Here is a 20,483-nt window from a genome sequence, read left to right on the forward strand (position 1 = left end):
CTCTTGTGAGTTCGATGGAAGCGATGCAAGATGCTAATCTGACCATGGATTACATAGAAGGCAAACTTTTGCAGGAGTATCAAAGAAGGCAAGAAATGGCAAAGCAAGAAAAGGCTGAGACGAAACACATGGAAAAGCAGAACAACAGAGCAGCGGAGGAGAGACTGTATGGACAAAAGGCATGTTATTTTTGTGGTTCCAGGCAACATCTTCAAAAGAATTGTGAAGCAAGAAGAAGAGAAAGAGGAAGAAAACCATGTGTACAGGTGATCTATGCTAGTAAGAATAAGCAATGTATTAAAAATGAGCAGGGAAATAAATGTAATGATGTATGGGCTCTTGACAGTGGGGCTACAAATAGCATAATCAAAGATAAATCAATGTTTCATACATTTTGTGACATAGAGGATCATGTGATAATGGCTGATGGAACTAAGAAACTGATCAAAGGTAGGGGTACAGTGAAATTAGCAGGTTTCAATACCATTACGACAGACGTGCTTTATGTTCCAGACGTTGAAAGTAACATACTGTCAGTTTCTAAACTCAATGAAATGGGGTTCAATGTGTTGTTTCAAAGGGGCTCATGTCTAGTCATGAAAGGGAACAAAATATTCATGAAAGGGATAGTAAAGAACTCATTGTTCTACCTACACTTGAAACAAACAAATCATGTGCTTATGTGTGCCAATGAGAAACCCCACAATAATTATGTACATTTATGGCACAGAAAATTGGGACATATAGGATATGAAAATGTGGTGAAAACAACTGAGAACAGTAATGATATTACATTGAGAAACTGTGGTAAATATGTAGACTGCAATGTGTGTCAACAAACCAAAGCAATTGTGGCAGCAAAGAACACAGAAGCCATGCCTAGTACAAACGCTCCTTATCAGTTAATACACGTGGATTTAGTGGGGCCATTACAACCAACGCAGGGGGGTGCAAGATATTTCCTGACTATAGTAGATGATTTTTCGAGATTCTGCACTGTTTATTTACTGAAAGCTAAAAGCGAAGCTGCAGAGAAACTGAAACGGTTTATAACAAAGATTGAAGTGCAGTTTGGTATTAAGATACAGCGAATGAGATCAGACCAAGGGGGAGAGTTCACAGGACACTCGTTAACTGAATACCTAGACAAAAGGGGGGTTAAACAGGAGTTAACAGCCCCATTTACACCACATCAGAACGGGGTAGCTGAACGCTGGAACAGGTTGCTTCAGAACTCAATGAGAGCAATGTTGTGTGATACTTCATTGAACAATGGTTTTTGGGGAGAGTGTGTTCTTTATGCAGCGTACATTCAGAACAGAGTATACCATAAAGCCATTGGAATGTCTCCTTATGAGAAATTGTATGAAAGAAAACCCAGGTTACAACATTTGATACAGTTTGGTGCAGCATGCTGGGTGCACATTCACAAAAGTAAAAGGACAGGGAAGCTGCAAAGGAGAGCAGAAAAAAGGGTTCATGCTAGGATTTGAAAATGCATACTACAGGGTCTGGATGCCAAAACAAAGGTCTGTAGTTTTAAGCAGAAGGGTGCAAGCAGTAGAGCAGGATTGGGAAGAGAAAACATATGTAGATCTGGGACACACTGATGAGAGTAATGCACAAGCACAGGCAGACACAATGCCAATAAAACAAGAAGAAAAAGAGAGCAGTAGTGAAACTGACTCAAGCACTTCCAGCTCTGATAGAGAAACTGAGGAAAAACCAGACACAGAGGAAATAAAACCACATAGGTCAGAAAGAACAACCAAAGGAATTCCACCAGTAAGATTTAGGATAAACTCCATAAAAGGTCTAGATTTTAGTAACTGGAAAAAATGGGATGATGGATTTCATGAGTGAAATTTCATGAGAAAATGCAGAAATGAATGTAATAAAAGGTGATGCTGAATAAAATGAAATATAACTGATGTTGATGTAAACTGGAAAAAATGTATCATGTGGAGGAAAATGATGATGCAAATGTAAATATGACATGTAGCATGTAACACATGAAAATGTACAAATGTAATGTAATGCTAAAGGTTTAGGCTATGGAAAAATAGGTGGGGGATGTTGGCAAAGAAAGAGTGCCTGAGTGTATTTTTCCACAGCAGAGTTACAAGGCCAAGAAGCTCAGAGTCCGTGCCAATCCCAAGGACATGTTACCAGGCAACCGTGGCTCTTGCAGCTGGCCTTATCTATAAGACTGTGCAGAGCAGCCAGTCTAGTGTGGGGGTCAAGGAGTTTGTAAGTAGAGAGAAAGAGCTTGTAATTGTATCCTGAAACTTTTCATGTCAATAAAAGTGACTCTTAAAAAACCTATGTCTTGTCTTGCTGAGTGCTTCAACTGGGATCTAGCCTGTCACTATTCTGTTCTGCATCCTGGGCATCTGCTTGTGCCCGATCCAACATCCAACACTTATTGGCTCCTTTTCTTTTTAATTATTTTATTAATGATATAGTCCCGGCCCTTTCTTCTTTAAATTTTTTCCCACCTTCTATAAAAGGAAAAAAAAATTCAGTTTTATTATACGCGGACAACTTAGTACTTTTTGCCCTAAATAAAATAGGACTAAAAAGAATGTTAGCCAGGTTAGAAGATTTTTGTGTAAGTCAACATCTCCAGATAAACCATGCAAAATCGAAAATCATGATTTGCGGAAAATACAGGAAGACCAAAAGTGTCTGGACACTGGATGGAATCCGTTTGGAACAAGTCCAGTCCTTTAAATATCTTGGGATAACCTTTTCGTCAACTCTCACCTGGAAACCACAATTAGAAGAAATAAAATTAGCCAGTGCTAGAATAGGTCAACTAAAAAAATTCTTTTACACCAGAGGAGGACAGCAAATTGTGCCAATGATAAAAGTCTATAAAGCTAAAGCATTGACAAAATTACTTTATGGAGCAGAAATATGGGGCCATTTGCTAAAGCCTTCTATAGAATCCATTCAAAATGTATTCCTGAAACAAATGCTGGGCCTCCCGAAAGGTACGCCCTCAGCTCATGTAAGGATGGAAATGGGAATCCATTCCTTGAGGGCTAAAATCGACTTAGCAATTTTGCGATTTTGGAGGAAAATACTACTTTTGGGCGACCACTCAATTGTCAAAGACTGTTGGCATGCACAATTACAAAAAGGGGGTTGGGCAAAAACAATAAAACCAATAATTGATTATTATAAGCTCTCCTCGTGTGATCTTAAAATTTTTACGCCGACGGAACTTCGCAATTGGGTTTTTAACTTTGATGAGACTCAAGACAGGTTATATATTGTGTCATCCCCGTATTCGAGATGGTTTCCCCCTTTTAAACCTAATTTTCATACAGCTGCATATTTTACTACCTTACGTAGTGTAAAGCCTTTACGGAAATTAGGTTTCAGTCAATGCCTACATCTGTCCTAGAGGGCAGATATAAGGGGATCCCGAGGGGGCAACGTTTCTGTATTTGTGGTTGTAAGGAGGTCGAAGATCTTGTACATTATATATTAAATTGTCCATTTTATTTAAATCCAAGAAGGAAATTTTTAGAGATTTTTATAAAGCCTAGAGAGCGCCTTTTACCTGATATTTTAATCACAGATTTGCTGGCAGACAACCACAAAGAGATTACAATAGCGGTTACAAATTTTGCTCTTGCCACAAAACATATTAGAGCTCAGTATGTTAAAACTACAAAACAAACACCTGATTCCTGAAATTTAATCCTTTGACACCTGATATGTTATTGTAATGATTGTGATATTTTGTATGCTATGCAATGGCCTATGGCTACAGTACAATAAACGTTTGATTGATTGACAAAGCCATTGTACTACCGACCTTACTGTACGCCTGTGAAACATGGACCATTTATAAACGCCATTCCCAACTTCTTGAAAGATTCCACCAACGCTGCCTCTGGAAAATTCTGCAAATTACTTGGAAAGATAGGCGGACTAATATTAGATTGTAAGAAGAAGCAAAGACCACCAGTGTTGAAACAATGATCCTTCAACATCAACTTCGCTGGACCGGCCATGTTGTTTGAATGCCTGATCACCATCTTCCAAAGCAGCTACTTTACTCCCAACTTAAGGATGGAAAATGGAATTTCGGTGGACAGCAAAAGTTCTTAAAGTGAATATAAAAAAATGTAGCATGAGCATCGAGAACTGGGAAGCTTTGGCCCATGTACGTCCCAATTGGAGGTCGGCTATTATCAAAGGTGCTATGGACTTAGAAGAAGCACGAGTACAGGATGAAAGGGACAAACGAGCTAAGCAGAAGGCACGTCAAGCAAATCCTCATCGTGACCATCTTCCATCTGGAAACCTATGTCCTCACTGTGGGAGGCTGTGTGGATCCAGAATTGGCCTTCACAGTCACTTATGGACCCACCGTTAAAGACCTTACCCTGGAAGACAATCTTACTCAGCCACGAGTGATCACTGCTGTCCAGGATTTCTTTGAAGAAGCTAGGTACTTCCTGACCAACTCCTTATCAGTCCTGAACTTCATTCTTGACCCCTCACATTGGTTATGCTACTTATGTGAGTTTGAGTTCTTTTTCTGAGAAAACAAGTAAAATAGAAGTTGAGCAGTTCTTCCTTCTCTTCATCATCTGTTAACAATTCACCTTCCTTACTGGATTACTTTGCAGTAACTTCTGTGTAATTTTACTGTTTGCAGCAAGGTAAACACATTTTGTCCAGTACAAGAAGCAGCCTAAGCAAGAAGCAGATATAGCCACTGACATCCATAGCATGTTATTATCAGCTTATAATAACTTGGGTAAGTGGATCACATTCTGATTGAACTGGGTACTAACGCAGATAAATTATTTGCTGAATATTTTTCAGAAGTAGCAACAAGGCATCACTCCTTTGTAGAATGCAGCTGCCACAATGGAACATAATGGTTCAAGGGTTTAATTGCTACCTGGCAATCATAGCATTTTCCTACCTCAAGATGATCATTCAAACTCATCACTGCAATCAGCAGGAAGAAGTCAAGGCTACCTGGTAGCTTATTAAATAAATGGCTTCAGTCTATTTCCTAATGAGCAGGTTTCAGCTGAAGAATCTAACAAGCCTTAAAGATCATTGTATCTCCACACCCCAAAAAACCAAGCTGAAATGTACCTGGCTTCCTTTCAAATGCTCCAGCACATTTCTTTCCACCCATTATTTTCATGGCAAACAACTCCAAAGAACCTTTTGCAGTTTATTATAAACCATCATCCATATTGCAATACACTAAAGCATTTGGTGGTGGAAACCTCTGACAGAGACTTGTTGAGCAGTCCCAATATCACAGGGCATGGGTATAGCGCAGGCAGGTGAGTTTTTGGCTGCCATTGGCTGAACTACTATCACAAAGGTCTCTGGCAGCAGGGGGAAGAAGATGGGCTTCACAAAGAAAAGGAAAAAAGGTAGACATGGGGTTAGGGGAACATGGGGTTAGGCCTGAGAAGGCCAAGGGAAGCAGAGACTCTTAGGAAATTGGGAGTTGGTCAGAGGACAGAGAGAAGGGGAAAAACTGGGAAAGAGGTTCAGCACATAACCAGGACATAAGGGATCACATATGAATTTGGAATGACCAGACAAATCTTCTACTGCAGGACTACTGCAGGATTAATAGATGACTAATTCTCCAAATATTCCTCCGTATGAAGTCAAAATAGTACCACCCCCACACAAGAGGGAAGTATAAGCAGGCCCAGGGTTTTTTATTATTAATATTATTATTTTTAAAATTATATCCTGCCCTTCCTCCCAGAAGGAGCCCAAGGCAGCAAAGAAAAACACTAAAAGTACTTTAAAACATCTTGAAAACAAAAGATTTTAAAACATATTACAACAAAACATCTTAAAAACAACTTTACTTCAAAAGCAATTCCAGCAGACGCAGACTGGGATAAGGGTCTCTACTTAAAAAAAAATGAATGGACTGCCTTCAAGTCTATTCCGACTTATGGACGACCCTATGAATAGGGTTTTCATGATAAGAGGTGTTCAGAGGAGGTTTACCATTGCCTTCCTCTGAGGCTGAGAGGGAATGACTGGCCCAAGGTCACCCAGTGAGCTTCATGGCTGTGTGGGGATTCGAATCCTGGTCTCCCAGGTCATAGTCCAACACTTTAACCACTATGCCACACTGGCTCTCCTTCTACTTAAAAGGCTTGATGAAAGAGGAAGGTCTTCAGTAGGTGCTGAAAAGATAACAAAGATGTCGGCTGTCTAATATTTAAGAGGAGGTAATTTAAAGTGTTGGTGCCACAACTCTAAAGGTCCACTTCCTATGTTGTGTGGAATGACATCCTGATAAGATGGTATCTGCAGAGCTCAGCTGGGTGTATAAAGGGTAAGAAGATCTTTCAGGTATCCTGTTCCCAAGCTCTATAGGGTGTTGTACACCAAAACTAGAACCTGAAATTTGGCCAGGTAGATAATGGGCAGCCAGTGCAATTCTTTCAGCAGAGGGGTCATATGTTGGTGATACCCTGCCCCAGTGAGCAGTTGCACCACCACATTTTGCACCAGCTGCAGCTTCTGGACCAACCTCAAGGGCAGCCCCTTGAAGAGCACATTACAGTAATCCAGCCTGGAAGTTACCGGTGCATGGACAACATTGGTCAGGCTATCCCAGTCCAGAAACATCTGCAGAAGTACAAAACACCTTTAGAAAAAGAAAACCCTGAGGGAAGGAACCCAACACTCAGTGACAATTGAGCATATTCCATGGTCCATACAATGCTGAGTTACTATAGGAGTAGAGGAAATCTGGTGGGGACGGAATAAAGTTTCCTTGAAAAAAATGTAACAGAGTTACTGTAGGAGTAGAGGAAATCTGGTGGGGACGGAATAAAGTTTCCTTGAAAAAAATGTAACAGGCAAGCACCCTGAACAAGAGCACTCCACTCTGAAACATTTTGTTGCAGGCATGACTTGCAATCATTTAATGCTGGTATCTTGGTAGCTGTTTTATTGCTATTGGTTTTGTTTTGTATGAGGATTTTATGGTTTGTTTGTTTACAGATATTTCTTAATGTTTTATGCTTTATACTGTAAATTGCTTCAACAAAAGTGAAGCTATAAGATATAAATGTTATAAATATATATAAACAAATCTTCCTCCTCCCTGCAGCCCCATAATCTGCTCCAGAGTATCCTCCAACTCTCCAGAGCATATTTTGAGAGTGCTGGGGAGGGGGTAGGCTGCAGTGGGGGAGAGGAAGGTGGAGTCTGTTGTGCAAGTGGAACTCCATTCTTTTCATGCACGGACAGCATTAGATACAACCCAGTATATATGCCTGTTATCTGTACTTAGTCAATATGAACATAGTCTCTCTCTCTCAAAGAAAAACTTGAAAAAAATTGCACCCTTAGATAATGAGGCAGATAGAAAACAGTTACTTTGCTTCATGAAGTTAAGAGTAAATTATTAGTGGTCTAAGCAACAAAAGGAAACTGCAGAGAAGACTCTCTTTAATCTGGATCATCTCAGTGCAGTGTTTGTGCTTACCTATGTGTCACCTTCATAAAAAATAAAAAATATATATGCCATTGCTTTTCGTAGTCTTTATACAGATAAGCATATGTCAATTTTTTCTAGTGTCTAAACGAACAGAGTGCAGAAACAGATCATAGATATTTTCAATAAAAGCAAAGCTACTATTAAAAATTTCCTCACTGATATCAGTCGCCATATCTCTCTAACTGAAGCTCTGAGGGCGATGGTTTTAATGGGATTTAAACCACAGTGGAAAGAACCTTTTAGTTGATGAGTAATGCAAAGGAAGCAAGTAACAGCATCACAAAGCCAAAACCCATTATACTGCAGTAACAAAGACACATTGTTTAAATGGGTAGGGGAAGTAAAGTAGCCTGGAGACAGATGGATGATGTGGCCCTAATGACTTTTAAAGTGCAGAAACTAGCAACAAAAGTAGAGACGCTAAGTTAATAAAGAGGCTAAGCAGTGCGCAAACCACAATATCCATTAGCTTTGCCAGACTAACACCAATAGCCATGAATGGCTATTCCTTTAAGCAGTTGCTTACAAGAGCAGTTTGACAGAGGCTAGGCTTAGCAAAGCTGCCCCATCCCTAACCCTCAAAGAGGTACTACCAGCTCATGCCTGCAACTGTCCATTAATAGTATAATCCTTTTGTTTTGGGGTACTGTGATAATGCAGTGCTCCATAAAGGAGGCAAAGCTAAAGAAAATAATTGTGCACCATGTCCTTGCCTCACCTTTTCCAGTATATCCCTGTCACAAAGATAACATGATGAAGGCTGCAGGATGGATCCACTCTGCCTCATAACCAGTGGCTTCCATTATTGCTGGCAATGATTTTGTAACGGTCATTTCCTTGCATTTATTAGAATCAGAGAACAGTAGAGCTGGAAGGGACCTATAAGGCCATCAATTCCAACCCCCTGCTCAATGCAGGAATCCAAATTAAAGCACATCTGATAGGTGGCTGTCCAGCTGCCTCTTGAATGCCTCCAGGTAATTGGTTCCATTGTCACACCACTCTTAACAGATAGGAAGGTTTACCTGATGTTTAGCTGAAATCTTCCTGCAACTTGAGCCCATTATTCCGTGTCCTGCACTCTGGGATGATCAAGAAGAGATCCTGACCCATCTCTGTGTGACAAACTTTGAAGTACTTGAAGAATGCTGTCATATCTTCCCTCAGTCTTCTCTTCTCCAGGCTAAACATGCCCAGTTCTTTCAGTCTCTCCGCATAGGGCTTTGTTTCCAGTCCCCTGATCAGCCTTGCTGCTCTTCTCTGAACCTGCTCCAGTTTGTCAGCATCCTTCTTAAAGTGTGATGTTCAGAACTGGATGTAGTACGCAGTATGAGGCCTAACCAATGCCAAATAGAGGGGAACTAATACTTCATGCGATTTGGAAACTATACTTCTGTTCATGCAGCCTAAAATAGAATTTGCCTTTTTTGCAGCCACATTGTACTGTTGGCTCATATTCAGTTTGTGATCAACAACAATTCCAAGATCCTTCCCAATGTAAATGTCACCAATGTAGAAAGGGAACAGCACAGTATTTTACTGTCTACTGTCACTGGTATTCCACTCTGTATATGAACAGCCCTGGTTGTGAAGGGGAGCAACAGCTTTCAACAAGATAAAATGTTAAGCATATACCATCAGGGCAGGAGTTTGGGGCAGAAATCCAGCACACTCCAGCAAAATGAGTAGGAGGGCTCCCAAAAGCAGGACTGGCTTACCAGATTTTGTAATAAGTGAAGTAATACACATTACCATAACCTCCTCCCCACCCGCCAATAAAATCATTAAGTCCACAGTCCAAAATTACCTAACTGTCACTGTATACTATAGTTCCATGTTGGCAGAACTGGCATTGTTACAGGTGCCATATAATACTATTTCACAGTTGAAAGAAACTATCTTTTTAGTGCGGCAGCATCTACACTTTGGAACTTCCTGCCTATTGACATCAGGCAGGCACCTTTGCTGCCAATCAGTGTGGACAATACTGAGCTGGATGGACCAACGATCTGATTCTATAAATGAAATGAAATGGGCTGCCTTCAAGTCGATTCCGACTTATGGCGACCCTGTGAATACGGTTTTCATGGTAAGTGGTATTCAGAGGGGGTTTACCATTGCCTTCCTCTGAGGCTGAGAGGCAGTGACTGGCCCAAGGTCACCCAGTGAGCTTCATGGCTGTGTGGGGACTCAAATCCTGGTCAATCAGGTCGTAGTCCAACACTTTAATCACTACACCACAGTGGCTCTCTGATTCTATAAGGCAGCTTCCTATGTTCCTAACTTTTTTTAAAGTACTAATTTAACCAGACTAAGGCAACTGTTGCCTCTGATTCAGTTAAACAGTATCTGCCTTGCCTATTCCAAGCACTGATCCATATATACAATAGGTTCTTCGTGACCAAGGGTACTTCAAGAGTGCAGCTGTCTACTCCACTGAGTTATGGACAATGACTAGATAAAAACCTCCAGTCTTAGATCCAATGACAATCTATCTTTTCATTATATTTTTTGCTCTTAATTTATCATGACTCTCTTGGTCTAATACTGGGTTATGTATTACAAGTATTACTTTCAGGGTCAATTCATATTATTTGTTTACTACTCTATTTAAATTATGTATTATAACAATTATTAGGTGAAGGAAGAATTGCACTAGTTTTGAAAGAGCCAAAGGTATCTTGCTACTTCAGAAATTATTGCTTTCTCAAGGCAAACGTTTCCTACAACCATTAACAGGGCTTGTTGCTCTTCCAGCAGAACTGATGGGAGACAGATATAGATATTAGCATGACGAAGGAGGGTTGCTGAAGTGACTATGGAAATGAATTGCACAATCAGCATGATATTTTCTCCATAATTTGATAGGAAAGTTGATCCGAATTATGCTGCCCTTAAGAGTTTTCTGTGATAAAAAAGTTGCAAAATTTTAACTGCATGATTGCTATAGGAAATTGACACTGGTGACTGTAAATGACATATTTCTTAGAGCTACTGCCAGTCAGTGTGGACAGTACTGAGCTGGATGGACCAATGGTCTGACTCAAGCTTCCTGTGTTCTTTTGACATGAGATAACTAGAAGTTTCCACTAAAACAAAAGTGAGATATTTTATAATCTTATAGCTCAGTCCTAAAATGTACAGCCCCAGGACACAAGCGTTCAGAATAAGCAGATTAAGATGGTCTGCTCCTGGACACTAATGGAATTCACAGGATTCCTGAATGCCCTGGAATTCCCAGTAGATAGAGCAGGTGACCCTGTTGAAGCCTTTGTCACGCTGTGGAACAGCGAGGCGTGTCGGACTCTTGACATGGTTGCCCCTGAGCATCGTCTCTGGCATTGTGGAGCCTGGTTTGCACCTTGGTACATCAGTGAACTAAGGGCAATGAAACAGGCTGGATGACGGCTAGAACACAAATGGCGAAAGATGTGCTGCAAAACTGATCAGGCACACGTAAAACATCATAACTGTGCCTACTGCGCGGCAGTGAGGATAGCAAAGAAGGCCCACTTCTCTGCCACCATCGTATCCTCAAGTAGCCATCCAGTGGAGCTTTTCCATATTGTCAGGGGTCTGTTGACATTAACTCCAGGAAATGGAGTTTTAGACCCTTCGGAGGCCCACTGTGAATTGTTTGCAAGGAACTTTGAGGGTAAAGTTGCTTGTCTCCATAGTAATCTTGATGCCCCGTCCAAATCTACTGTAGTCCCCAGTGAGGTGTCCAGTGCAATGTCTGCTGCAACTTCTTGGGAATGGTTTCAGTTGATGTGGCCTGATGATGGGGACAAGGTGCTTGTGATGATGCAGCCAGCAATGTGTCCTCTTGACCCTTGCTGTTCTTGGCTTATTAAAGCTTACTGAGGGGGGTTTGACCGAGTGGATCCAGGGTGTGATCAAGGAATCGTTGTGGGAAGGAGTGGTTCCAGCTGCCCTAAAAGAGGCGGTGATCCAACCACTCCTGAAAAAGCCCACCCTGGACCAATTGGTTTGCAACAACTACCTAAAGGTCGCAAACACCCCCTTCTTAGGGAAGGTGATAGAAAGGGTTGTGGCGCAACAATTGCAAATACTCTTGGATGAAACAGATTATCTTGACCCATTCCAATCTGGGTTCAGGCCTGGTTATGGGACTGAATTGGCCTTGCTCACCCAGATGGATGACCTTTATCAGGAGAAGGACAGGGGGATTGCAGCCCTGTTATTCTAACTCTTATCTCTTGGTGGCTTTTTATACCATTGACCATAGTTTCCTTCTTGGTGAGATGGGTATCGGAGGCACTGTTTTACAGTGGTTCCAATCCTTTTTCCAGGGTCATTTTCAGAGAATAGCACTGGGTGATTGTCTTTCGGCTGCCTGGCAGTTGTGCTGTGGGGTGCTGCAGGGTACCATCTTGTCCCCCATGCTGTTTAACATCTATATGAAGCCCTTAGGAGTGGTCATCAGGAGATTTGGGGCAAGGTGTCAGCAGTACGCTGATGATACTCAGCTCTATTTCTCTGTAACATCTGACTCAGGAGAGGCCGTGCAAGACCTGATGATGATGATTTAGGTTTGTAGTCTCGGGGTGCTCCTCAACTCATCTTTGTCTCTAGAGGCCCAGGTGACCTCAGTGGACAGAAGTGCCTTTTACCAGCTTCAGCTGGTAAGACAGCTGCAGCCATTTCTGGACTGAGATAGCCTGACCACTGTTGTCCATGCACTGGTAATCTCCAGGCTGGATTACTGTAATGTGCTCTACGTCGGGCTAACCTTGAGGTTGGTCCGGAAGCTGCAGCTGTTGCAAAATGTGGCAGCTCACTGGGGCAGGGTATCACCAACGTGTTACCCCACTGCTGAAAGAATTGCACTGGCTACCTGTTAGCTACCGGACTAAGTTCAAGGTTCTAGTTTTGCTGTACTAAGCCTTTTACAGCTTGGGACCAGGATACCTGAAATACTATCTTCCACATATACCCAGTCGATCACTGCACTCTGCAGGTGAAGGCCTCCTGCAGATACCATCTTATTAGGAGGTCCGTTCCACACAACTTGGGAAACAGACCTTTAGTGTATTGGCAGCTACCCTCTGGAATTCCCTCCCCTTAAATATTTAACAGGCACCATCTCTGTTATCTTTTCAGCGCCTACTGAAGACCTTCCTCTTTAAACAAGCCTTTTAAGTTGAGACCTTATCCCAGTCTGCATCTGTGCTGGAATTGCTTTTTAATATGTTTTAAACCTTTTTTTTAAAGCTGTTTTTAAAGAAAAATGTTTTAAAGATATTTTGTTTTAATATATTTTAAAGTCTTTTTTATGATGTTTTAAAGTGTTTTTAGTGCTTTTGTTTGCCACCCTGGGCTCCATCTGGGAAGAAGGGCAGGATATAAATCAAATAATAAACAAATAAATAGGCCTCTTAGGAGGGCAGTTATCACAAAGCACATTATTACAATAGCATAACTGACTAACATATTGGGATTAGGATGCTGGTGTTCCTCAATAGCTAAGTTTACATCTTGACAGCCAACTGATGCTCCTCAGTTGTTAAACGTACATCTCAGCAGCCAACTATCTGCTCATCTGAGCTACTGCTGCACCAGCACGTGTATATAAGTGGGGGTAAGGAAGGTTGTGCTACTGTAATGTCAGAACTGTGGCATTGCAACTATGACAGGGATTGACAGAGATTGATCATAACTACTCTGGTTCCTAATGTAGTTATGCTGGCAGCAATCACCACTACCAGATGTGGTATAATACAAGGCCATTAAGTGAAACAGAAAAGGATGTGTCAGAAATGAATAGGGCCTGAGACAGATAAATCTCACACACTATCGTAAATTTTTACTACCTGAAAGCAAAAATTGCTAGCATCCTTTATTATTTTTACTCACTACTGTGCTTGTCAGCAATAGTAGGTATATATTTTTGCCCAAGTCCTTGATGCAATTATCAGTCATTCATTATAAGTAATTCTTAGCACTTATCACATATACCTCTAGAATCAAGAGTGCAAAAACCCTGAGGGACAATGAAAAGTTATTTTGGTCTGGATTTTATTTATTCATATCCTGCTCCAACAATGTATAACATTTCCAGGGTAGACTTTGTTCCTGTTGTGCATACGCAGAGAGGGCTAGGTTGTTCCACTAAAATTATAACGAAAGGCATTACCTCTGGCTGGGTAGATGTTTTACAGTGGTTATACTATCTGGGCAGCCACTGTCCTTCATATTTCACAAAATACATTTACCTATATATGAATTAACTTTTTATGTATGAAAATGTAATGTACGCAATGGCATACATTCAAGACTGAGAAAGTAAACAAATCAATGACAGTCCAAATGTTTTCATGCTCCCATGTTATAAAGCTAGCTGCCAGATGATGTGTCACCATCCCAGCACATGCATTTTAGATAAAAAAAACCAAGCCACCATTCAACAAATTTATGTGTTCCTTCCAACATGAATATGCAGATCTCAAACAGTAATGTGTGATGACACAGTCCTCAAACAGCTTATAACATGCCTCAAACATGGCCCCTTGTTCTACCTGCATGCCTACACACCATCATTTTGCCAAACCATAAGGTCAGGTAAATTGTTTTTAGAGATGTTCACAATTACAACTATTTAATATTTATATAATCTAAAAATACATACAAACAGCCAAGAAAAGGTATTGGGGAAATACAAAATAAATACAAATAAAATAGGGTGGGGGAAAGAGACATTAAATGTGTAACAACAACAGAAACCAAACTAGGAATAAATATCACTGCTTGGTATGATAAGTGTTTGCCTGCCGCTTAATTTTTCGAGGCCCTGTATCGTTCAATATCCAAGGCCCTCCTCCGGGTACCAACTCATCAGGATGCCCGGAGGATTGTTATTAGATCTAGGGCCTTTTCTGTGGTGGCCCCCGAACTGTGGAACAGCCTACCTGTGGAGATACGCCTGGCGCCTTCGGTACTTTCTTTTAGGCACCAGGTTAAGACCTGGCTATACTCCCAGGCATTTTAATGTTCAATGTGTTTCATTTAATTTTTTTTTCGTTTAACTTGTTGGTGATTTTATTGTAATTTTATTGTAATATTGTATTTTAATCTTGTTTTGTTCACCGCCCAGAGAGCTATTCGCTATGGGCGGTTTAAAAATGAAATAAATAAATAAATAAATAAAATAAATAAATACAATAGTCACTGCCAGGAGTGACGCAATGTCCAGCTAACATAATGGACTCCATCAACAGGCAGCTAACAGATTTTATGCAGAAAGTGTACAAGAGCACAGGACAAGGCTGAAGACCTCAATGTTTTCCCTTTAGTTCACTTCGAGCAGTATAAAGTTCAGGGACATTTGGAACAGAGGGTTGCATGCCTTGCTTAGTTACTTTGGCTAAACACCAGAGTTAAAAGCCTCCACACAGAAAAGCATCCTATATAAATGGGTAATTCTGAGAGTTATAGCTGTTTTCTCAGATACAGATCATTAAGAAAACAACGGGCACTGCCAGGCTCAAAGAGAGAGAGAGAGAGTCAACTACCTGTTCCAGGAGGCAACTAGCGATCAGATCTCGCTACACTTTCTGCTTGCAGTAGTCCACTAATAAGTAGGAAGGACACAGAGAAATTGTTGTGGTTGGATAGGCTGGGATGAGGAACCTGGATCATCACTTTCAGAGAAACATGGGGCTTTTGTGCCAAAAGGGGAGATAGGCCAAAGAGGAATTAAGAAAAAACAAAATAAAAAATAGCTATCTGAGTGGGGAGAAGGACTGTAATAGAACATAGCGCTAAGTGCCAAGGGGTAGGGGTAGGGGTGGGGGTAAGAAATGCTCGATTTTAAGGAGATTTCTTCCATCCCTCCAAAAAACAACAACTCGAAATGGGGTTCAGTAACCAGAGGTACCCAGAGAAACATTAAGTTCCGGTTAAGGGTCTTCTCATGACAGCCAACATGAGGAGTGGACCTTCTCAGCAGGTGGTGGCATTTTGAGTCCCCCTGGGGGGAGATGTTGCTTATTCCCCTCAGTTCCTGGGTGGGAGTTACCCTCTGGCGGGCCAGGCGCAGTGCGCAAGGCTGGAGCCTCATAGCGAGTCCCTTCCTTACCTTTGTGCCCGCCGAAGGCCCCGTACCAGGAGAGCGAGAAGAGAGCGCAGAGGCAGCCGAACAGCAGCGTGAGGAAGGTGCCATTGCGGAGCCTCATGTTCTCCGTCTCCTCGGCAATGGCTGCGGCTGGAGAGGCCGCATGTCCCGGGCGCTACGCGGCGGCCTCAGCCTCCCGGGCCCCGGAAAGCAGCGGAGGCGGCGGTAGAGGCTGCCAGTGCCCAGGCAGGCGGGCGGGCGGGACTCACCGCCGCCCCCGCCTCCTCCTCCTTCTTCTTCTTCTGCGCCTCCACCCGCTGCCCTCATGCACTGGCCGCGCCCCACCGGGCCGCCGGCTCCAGAGGGCAGCAGGGGCTGCTCTCGTCGCCGTTTGCCTTTTCCCGGGCCTGGAGGAGAGAGGGGGCTGCTGTGCCGCCGAGGAAAGGAAGGGGCGGAGATGGCACCACCGTGTTAAAGGAGTCGTGCGCGCGCGCGCGAGCCTCTAGCCAGCCTGCCCGCCCGCCCGCCTGCTCGGGCGCCGCCAGCAACAGTCCGTATGCAAAGGCGTGCATAGAGGCAAACACGTGCAGACGGACGCGGGCACGCTGGCGTGTGTAGCCGGGCGAGGAGGAGGAGGTGGTGGTGGTTGTGGTGAGAAAGAGTGGCCAGCGGCTGATTAGCAACGAGGGTAGGGAGAAGGTTGGCCACAGCAGCCGCAGGGTGATAATGGCCACGATAGAATAGGAACCCCGTTTTCAAGCATACACTTGGGTTAGCTGAACATCACTCAGTCGAAAGGAGGGCAACTGATAATGTAGAGGAAGAAGCCTCGACCTACATCCTGAACGCGGCGGAGAACCAAACAACACCGGCCACACGGTCCTGGGACACGGGAAAGTTGGTGAGAAAACCTGGGACAAGCTCCAGTCCACCACTACGATCACGATTCTACCCTCCACCCTGGTTCATATATGTATTTTTAATCACTTGATAATGTATTGTATCACAAAGCCATGACTTGTTGCATGTATGAATGGAGTACACCACAGGTACACCACCAGTGCTTTCCCATCACCTGAGATTACTTTTTAAAGAGCCACTTAACACATTAAATTTTTAGTCATTAGATATAGATCCATGCGTGAACCAGTGGTCAAAAAGTGGGCCACAGGCGGGGCAGTACCACCAGCAGTCTTTCTGCACCCATGATGAACCAAAAATATAGGCAGAGACATTGTCTTTCGAGCTCACGAATGGGTTCAGTTCAAGGAAAGATTCAAGACTGGTTCAGTTCTTATTTCCTCCCTCTCCCATCTAAGCTCTGTAAATATAGATGTATAACAACTTCCATCATTGGCCTTTCAAGAAATCTGGAACTCATAATTTGTTTTTGGACTGTTTGTCATGCCACTTTATGTTGCTATCTATCCATTTTTATTTTGCTTATTTAAGAAATACATGTTTTTTAAAATACAATTTTGTTCCTGTTTATCAGGTTAAAATACCTCTGGATTTAAAACAAAAGAAGTCAAACTCCTTTTATATAGGAAAAAAAGAGACAACTTCTATGGAAGTTGTTGAACTGGCACAGAGATGCCTCACATGATTGCTACAACCTTGCAGTAAATTATTTATAACTGTAACCATCCATGACAGATGCTACTGGAGGTCACTCATTCATAGGGTCGCCATAATCGACTTGAAGGCACACAACAACAACAACAACAACAACTGTCCACATGGAGCATCACTACAGGGGCAGGGACCATAATCTTAACTGGCCCTGAACTTTTTCATTAACCATAATAGGATTTCTTCTAAACAATGTCTATTATGTATGTATATCCTTCAGTAACATTTGTGTTAACATTTGATGGCTCCCTGCAGAACATGTGATCTGGCTCTATAAGGGTGAATTCACACAAATTCATTGCTTGATTGCTGATATGGCTGCATATAGACCATACATTTAAAGTACATTCCCCCACTCCAAAGAATCATGGGAATTGCAGATAATTAACGGTGCTGGGAATTGTACTTTTATTAGGGGTAAACTATAGTTTCCAGGATTTGGGGGGGGATGTGCTTTTTTGTGCATATGGCGTATGTGTATTGTGTGTACACAGCTAAAAGCTCAATACTTTTCAGTGGAGGCAGTTCTTGTGTTTAGTTTAAATCATGCAGTGTTGAGTAATCAAGTAATGAGCATCAGGAACTACTTCGGCCCCAACTGGGAGCATCTGGGTTGTGCAACTGTCCCATAAGGTGAACTGCATGGACAGGAAGGCGTGTTTGAGGGTTTCCTGTTCCAATGTAAGTTTTGCTTGAGAAACAGGATCTTCCAGATGAATTCTGGTGTGTTCATGTATTTTTTGTTCCTGATCCATCATTTGCCTCTCATTCCTGTTCTCTGGCTTGTCCTGACTCCTGGTCTATCTTTCAGGCCTGACTACTGTCAATGTCCCACAGCTCCTGAATCAATTCAGAAACCACTGCCCATGGCCCAAGCCTGACAATGAGATATTAATCCTCAATGAGCAGTTATGTATACAAGTGCAGTGGTGTATGCGTGAACTACCCTAAAGCACACACTCCTAAACTGCCTCTCTGGATGGCAAAGGGAAATAGATAAATCCTAATTTCATTGTAAAATATTATATTGCTTATAGAACTCTGCAGGAAGAAGTGAGTTTCATGCATTTCCCTGCATGCTTCACACATTGGGCCTCCAGCACAGAAAGCATGTTAAGTGTGCTTTAACTTGGATTCCTGCATTGAGCTGGGGGTTGGACTCAATGGCCTTATCATTGGCGTTCACTCATGGCCGAGTAAGATTGTCTCCCAAGATAAGGTCTTGAACAGTGGGTCCGTAAGTGACTGTGGAACCAATTCTGGATCCACGCAGCCTCCCACAGTAACGACGTAGGTTTCCAGATGGTCACTGTGTTTGATGTGCCTTCCACTTAGCTCGTTTGTCCCTTTCGCCCTGTATTTGTACTTCTTCAAAGTCCATACCACCTTTGATAATAGCCGACCTCCATTTGGGACGTTCATGGGCCAAGACTTCCCAGTTCTCAATGCTCATGTTACATTTTTTTATATTCGCTTTAAGAACATCTTTAAACCTCTTTTGCTGTCCACCAATATTCCATTTTCCATCCTTAAGTTGGGAGTAAAGTAGCTGCTTTATGGCCTTACAGGCCCCCTCCAACTCTGCTATTCTATGATTCTGTGAGTATATGGTTAAGGATGAATCAATCAGTATGCAGGCAAGAACGAAGATTGTGATTTTCTTATAGAGAAAGCACTGGTTATAACTGGTTCCTCCTGCTCTCAGACTGGACCACTGTGATGTTTATTCAGAAACCCACACAAGTATGAATGTATTCAGTTATAATCCTAACTCTCTAATAGTCATAACTCTACACAAATGCACACATTTATTACACGCCTGAGCCAGGATTAATTGCCCCCCTCCCACATATGCCTCCACCATCCCCACAAACCGCAGTTAACATACCAACTAGCCTTAATCCCTCCCTGTCTCTCTTCCATCTGTTCTTCTCTACTTTACATCTGTCAGTCAATCTCAATCATTGCTGCAATCCCTAGTCTTGAATATCTAAACTGGAAGAGGCAGTGAACAGCTGCCACACATCCAGGGCCACCCTCGTCTGTCCAAATATGGTCCATTGAGTGTTTGGTGGTGAGAAAACATAGATGTCTACAACTGTTTGAGCAAAGGGAAGCTATTGCAAACTATGCTGAGTTTCCCCTACAAATTGCTCAAGTATCCCAGATGAGTGTTGGAAGTGGGGCAAGAGCAACTCCTGTTTTCTTCTTTTGTTTATGTTCCAGAAGGGAGATAGAGTTAGGGTCCTCCAGATGGATAGGCTTGATTACCTTTACCTGTGATGCCCTGACTGACTTCCTTCCATCGCAGACTGATATGTCTTAGGGAGCTTATCTGCCCCTCCTCCTTCCGCCCTTTCCTCTCTTCTCTTCTTTGACTGTCCCAGAGAGAGGAGACACCTTTGTCTCTGCTCTCTCTCTCTCCTGAGCCATGAGGGCAACTCCCAAACCTGGGCATTGCACCTCCAATTTAGTTAGTTAGAACTAGGTATGCCTTTCTATCTACTATGTATTTCTATAAATAAAGTAGCTTTTCTTGTTTTACTAAGTCTTAAGTCTCAGTGATCTCAACGCAGGGTAAAAGCCTGCTACTTAGGTAAATACAAACTGGCACACACACATCTCAGACCGTTGACGTTCTCTGTTAATATGTATACAAATTTGCACAACAAGGACACAAAGTATCACAGCTTGGAAACTATTGAAGTACAGTATTCCTGGCAATATATAACATTACAACAGCAGAACTATCTTTTTGAAGGTGTTTTAGTTTGATACAACTACTAGAAGTACTTAAGAAAAACTCAGGATGCGAAATGCAAAGAACCAGGGAAGGGCTGTTCTCTGATTTTTCTTGTATGCACTTTGAAGACACAGAAAACAAGAGAAAATAGTCATAAACTCCACATATCCTATGTGAACTCCAGCCAAGCCAGCAGCACCACCTGCTGTTCTTACTGTGAATTTTCCAAAGGGGAGAATGAGATGGCATGTGTCCTTGGATCTATCCAGACAATCCCAGACCCTCAAGCATTTTCTCTTGAAGCATTAACCAACTGAGCAGGGATGGGGAACTTGTGATTCTTCAGACATTGTTGGACTCCAAGTCCCATCTGCCTCTGCCACCATGGCCAATGGCTAGGAATGATGGGAGCTGTGGTCTTAACACTCCAGCCAAAGAGAGGGAAACCCTCAAGATGCCAAACCAGCAGACAGCAGAGTGTGCAAACAGAAATTTTTATTGCAGCCCAA

At 42.4% G+C, this 20,483-nt stretch overlaps 1 protein-coding gene across 1 annotated transcript in view; it reads right to left on the reverse strand.

The window, feature by feature from the left end:
- MGAT4B (alpha-1,3-mannosyl-glycoprotein 4-beta-N-acetylglucosaminyltransferase B) overlaps window positions 1-16,098 on the reverse strand; it is a 178,298-nt gene extending 162,200 nt beyond the window's left edge. Inside the window, exon 1 of the mRNA XM_061617321.1 lies at window positions 15,624-16,098. Coding sequence (XP_061473305.1) covers window positions 15,624-15,720 — 97 coding nt within the window. The 5' untranslated portion in view covers window positions 15,721-16,098. The remainder of the gene's footprint in view (window positions 1-15,623) is intronic.
- Between the last annotated feature and the right edge of the window lie 4,385 nt (window positions 16,099-20,483).

Source organism: Rhineura floridana, chromosome 3, assembly GCF_030035675.1.
Source record: "Rhineura floridana isolate rRhiFlo1 chromosome 3, rRhiFlo1.hap2, whole genome shotgun sequence".
NCBI lineage: Eukaryota > Metazoa > Chordata > Lepidosauria > Squamata > Rhineuridae > Rhineura > Rhineura floridana.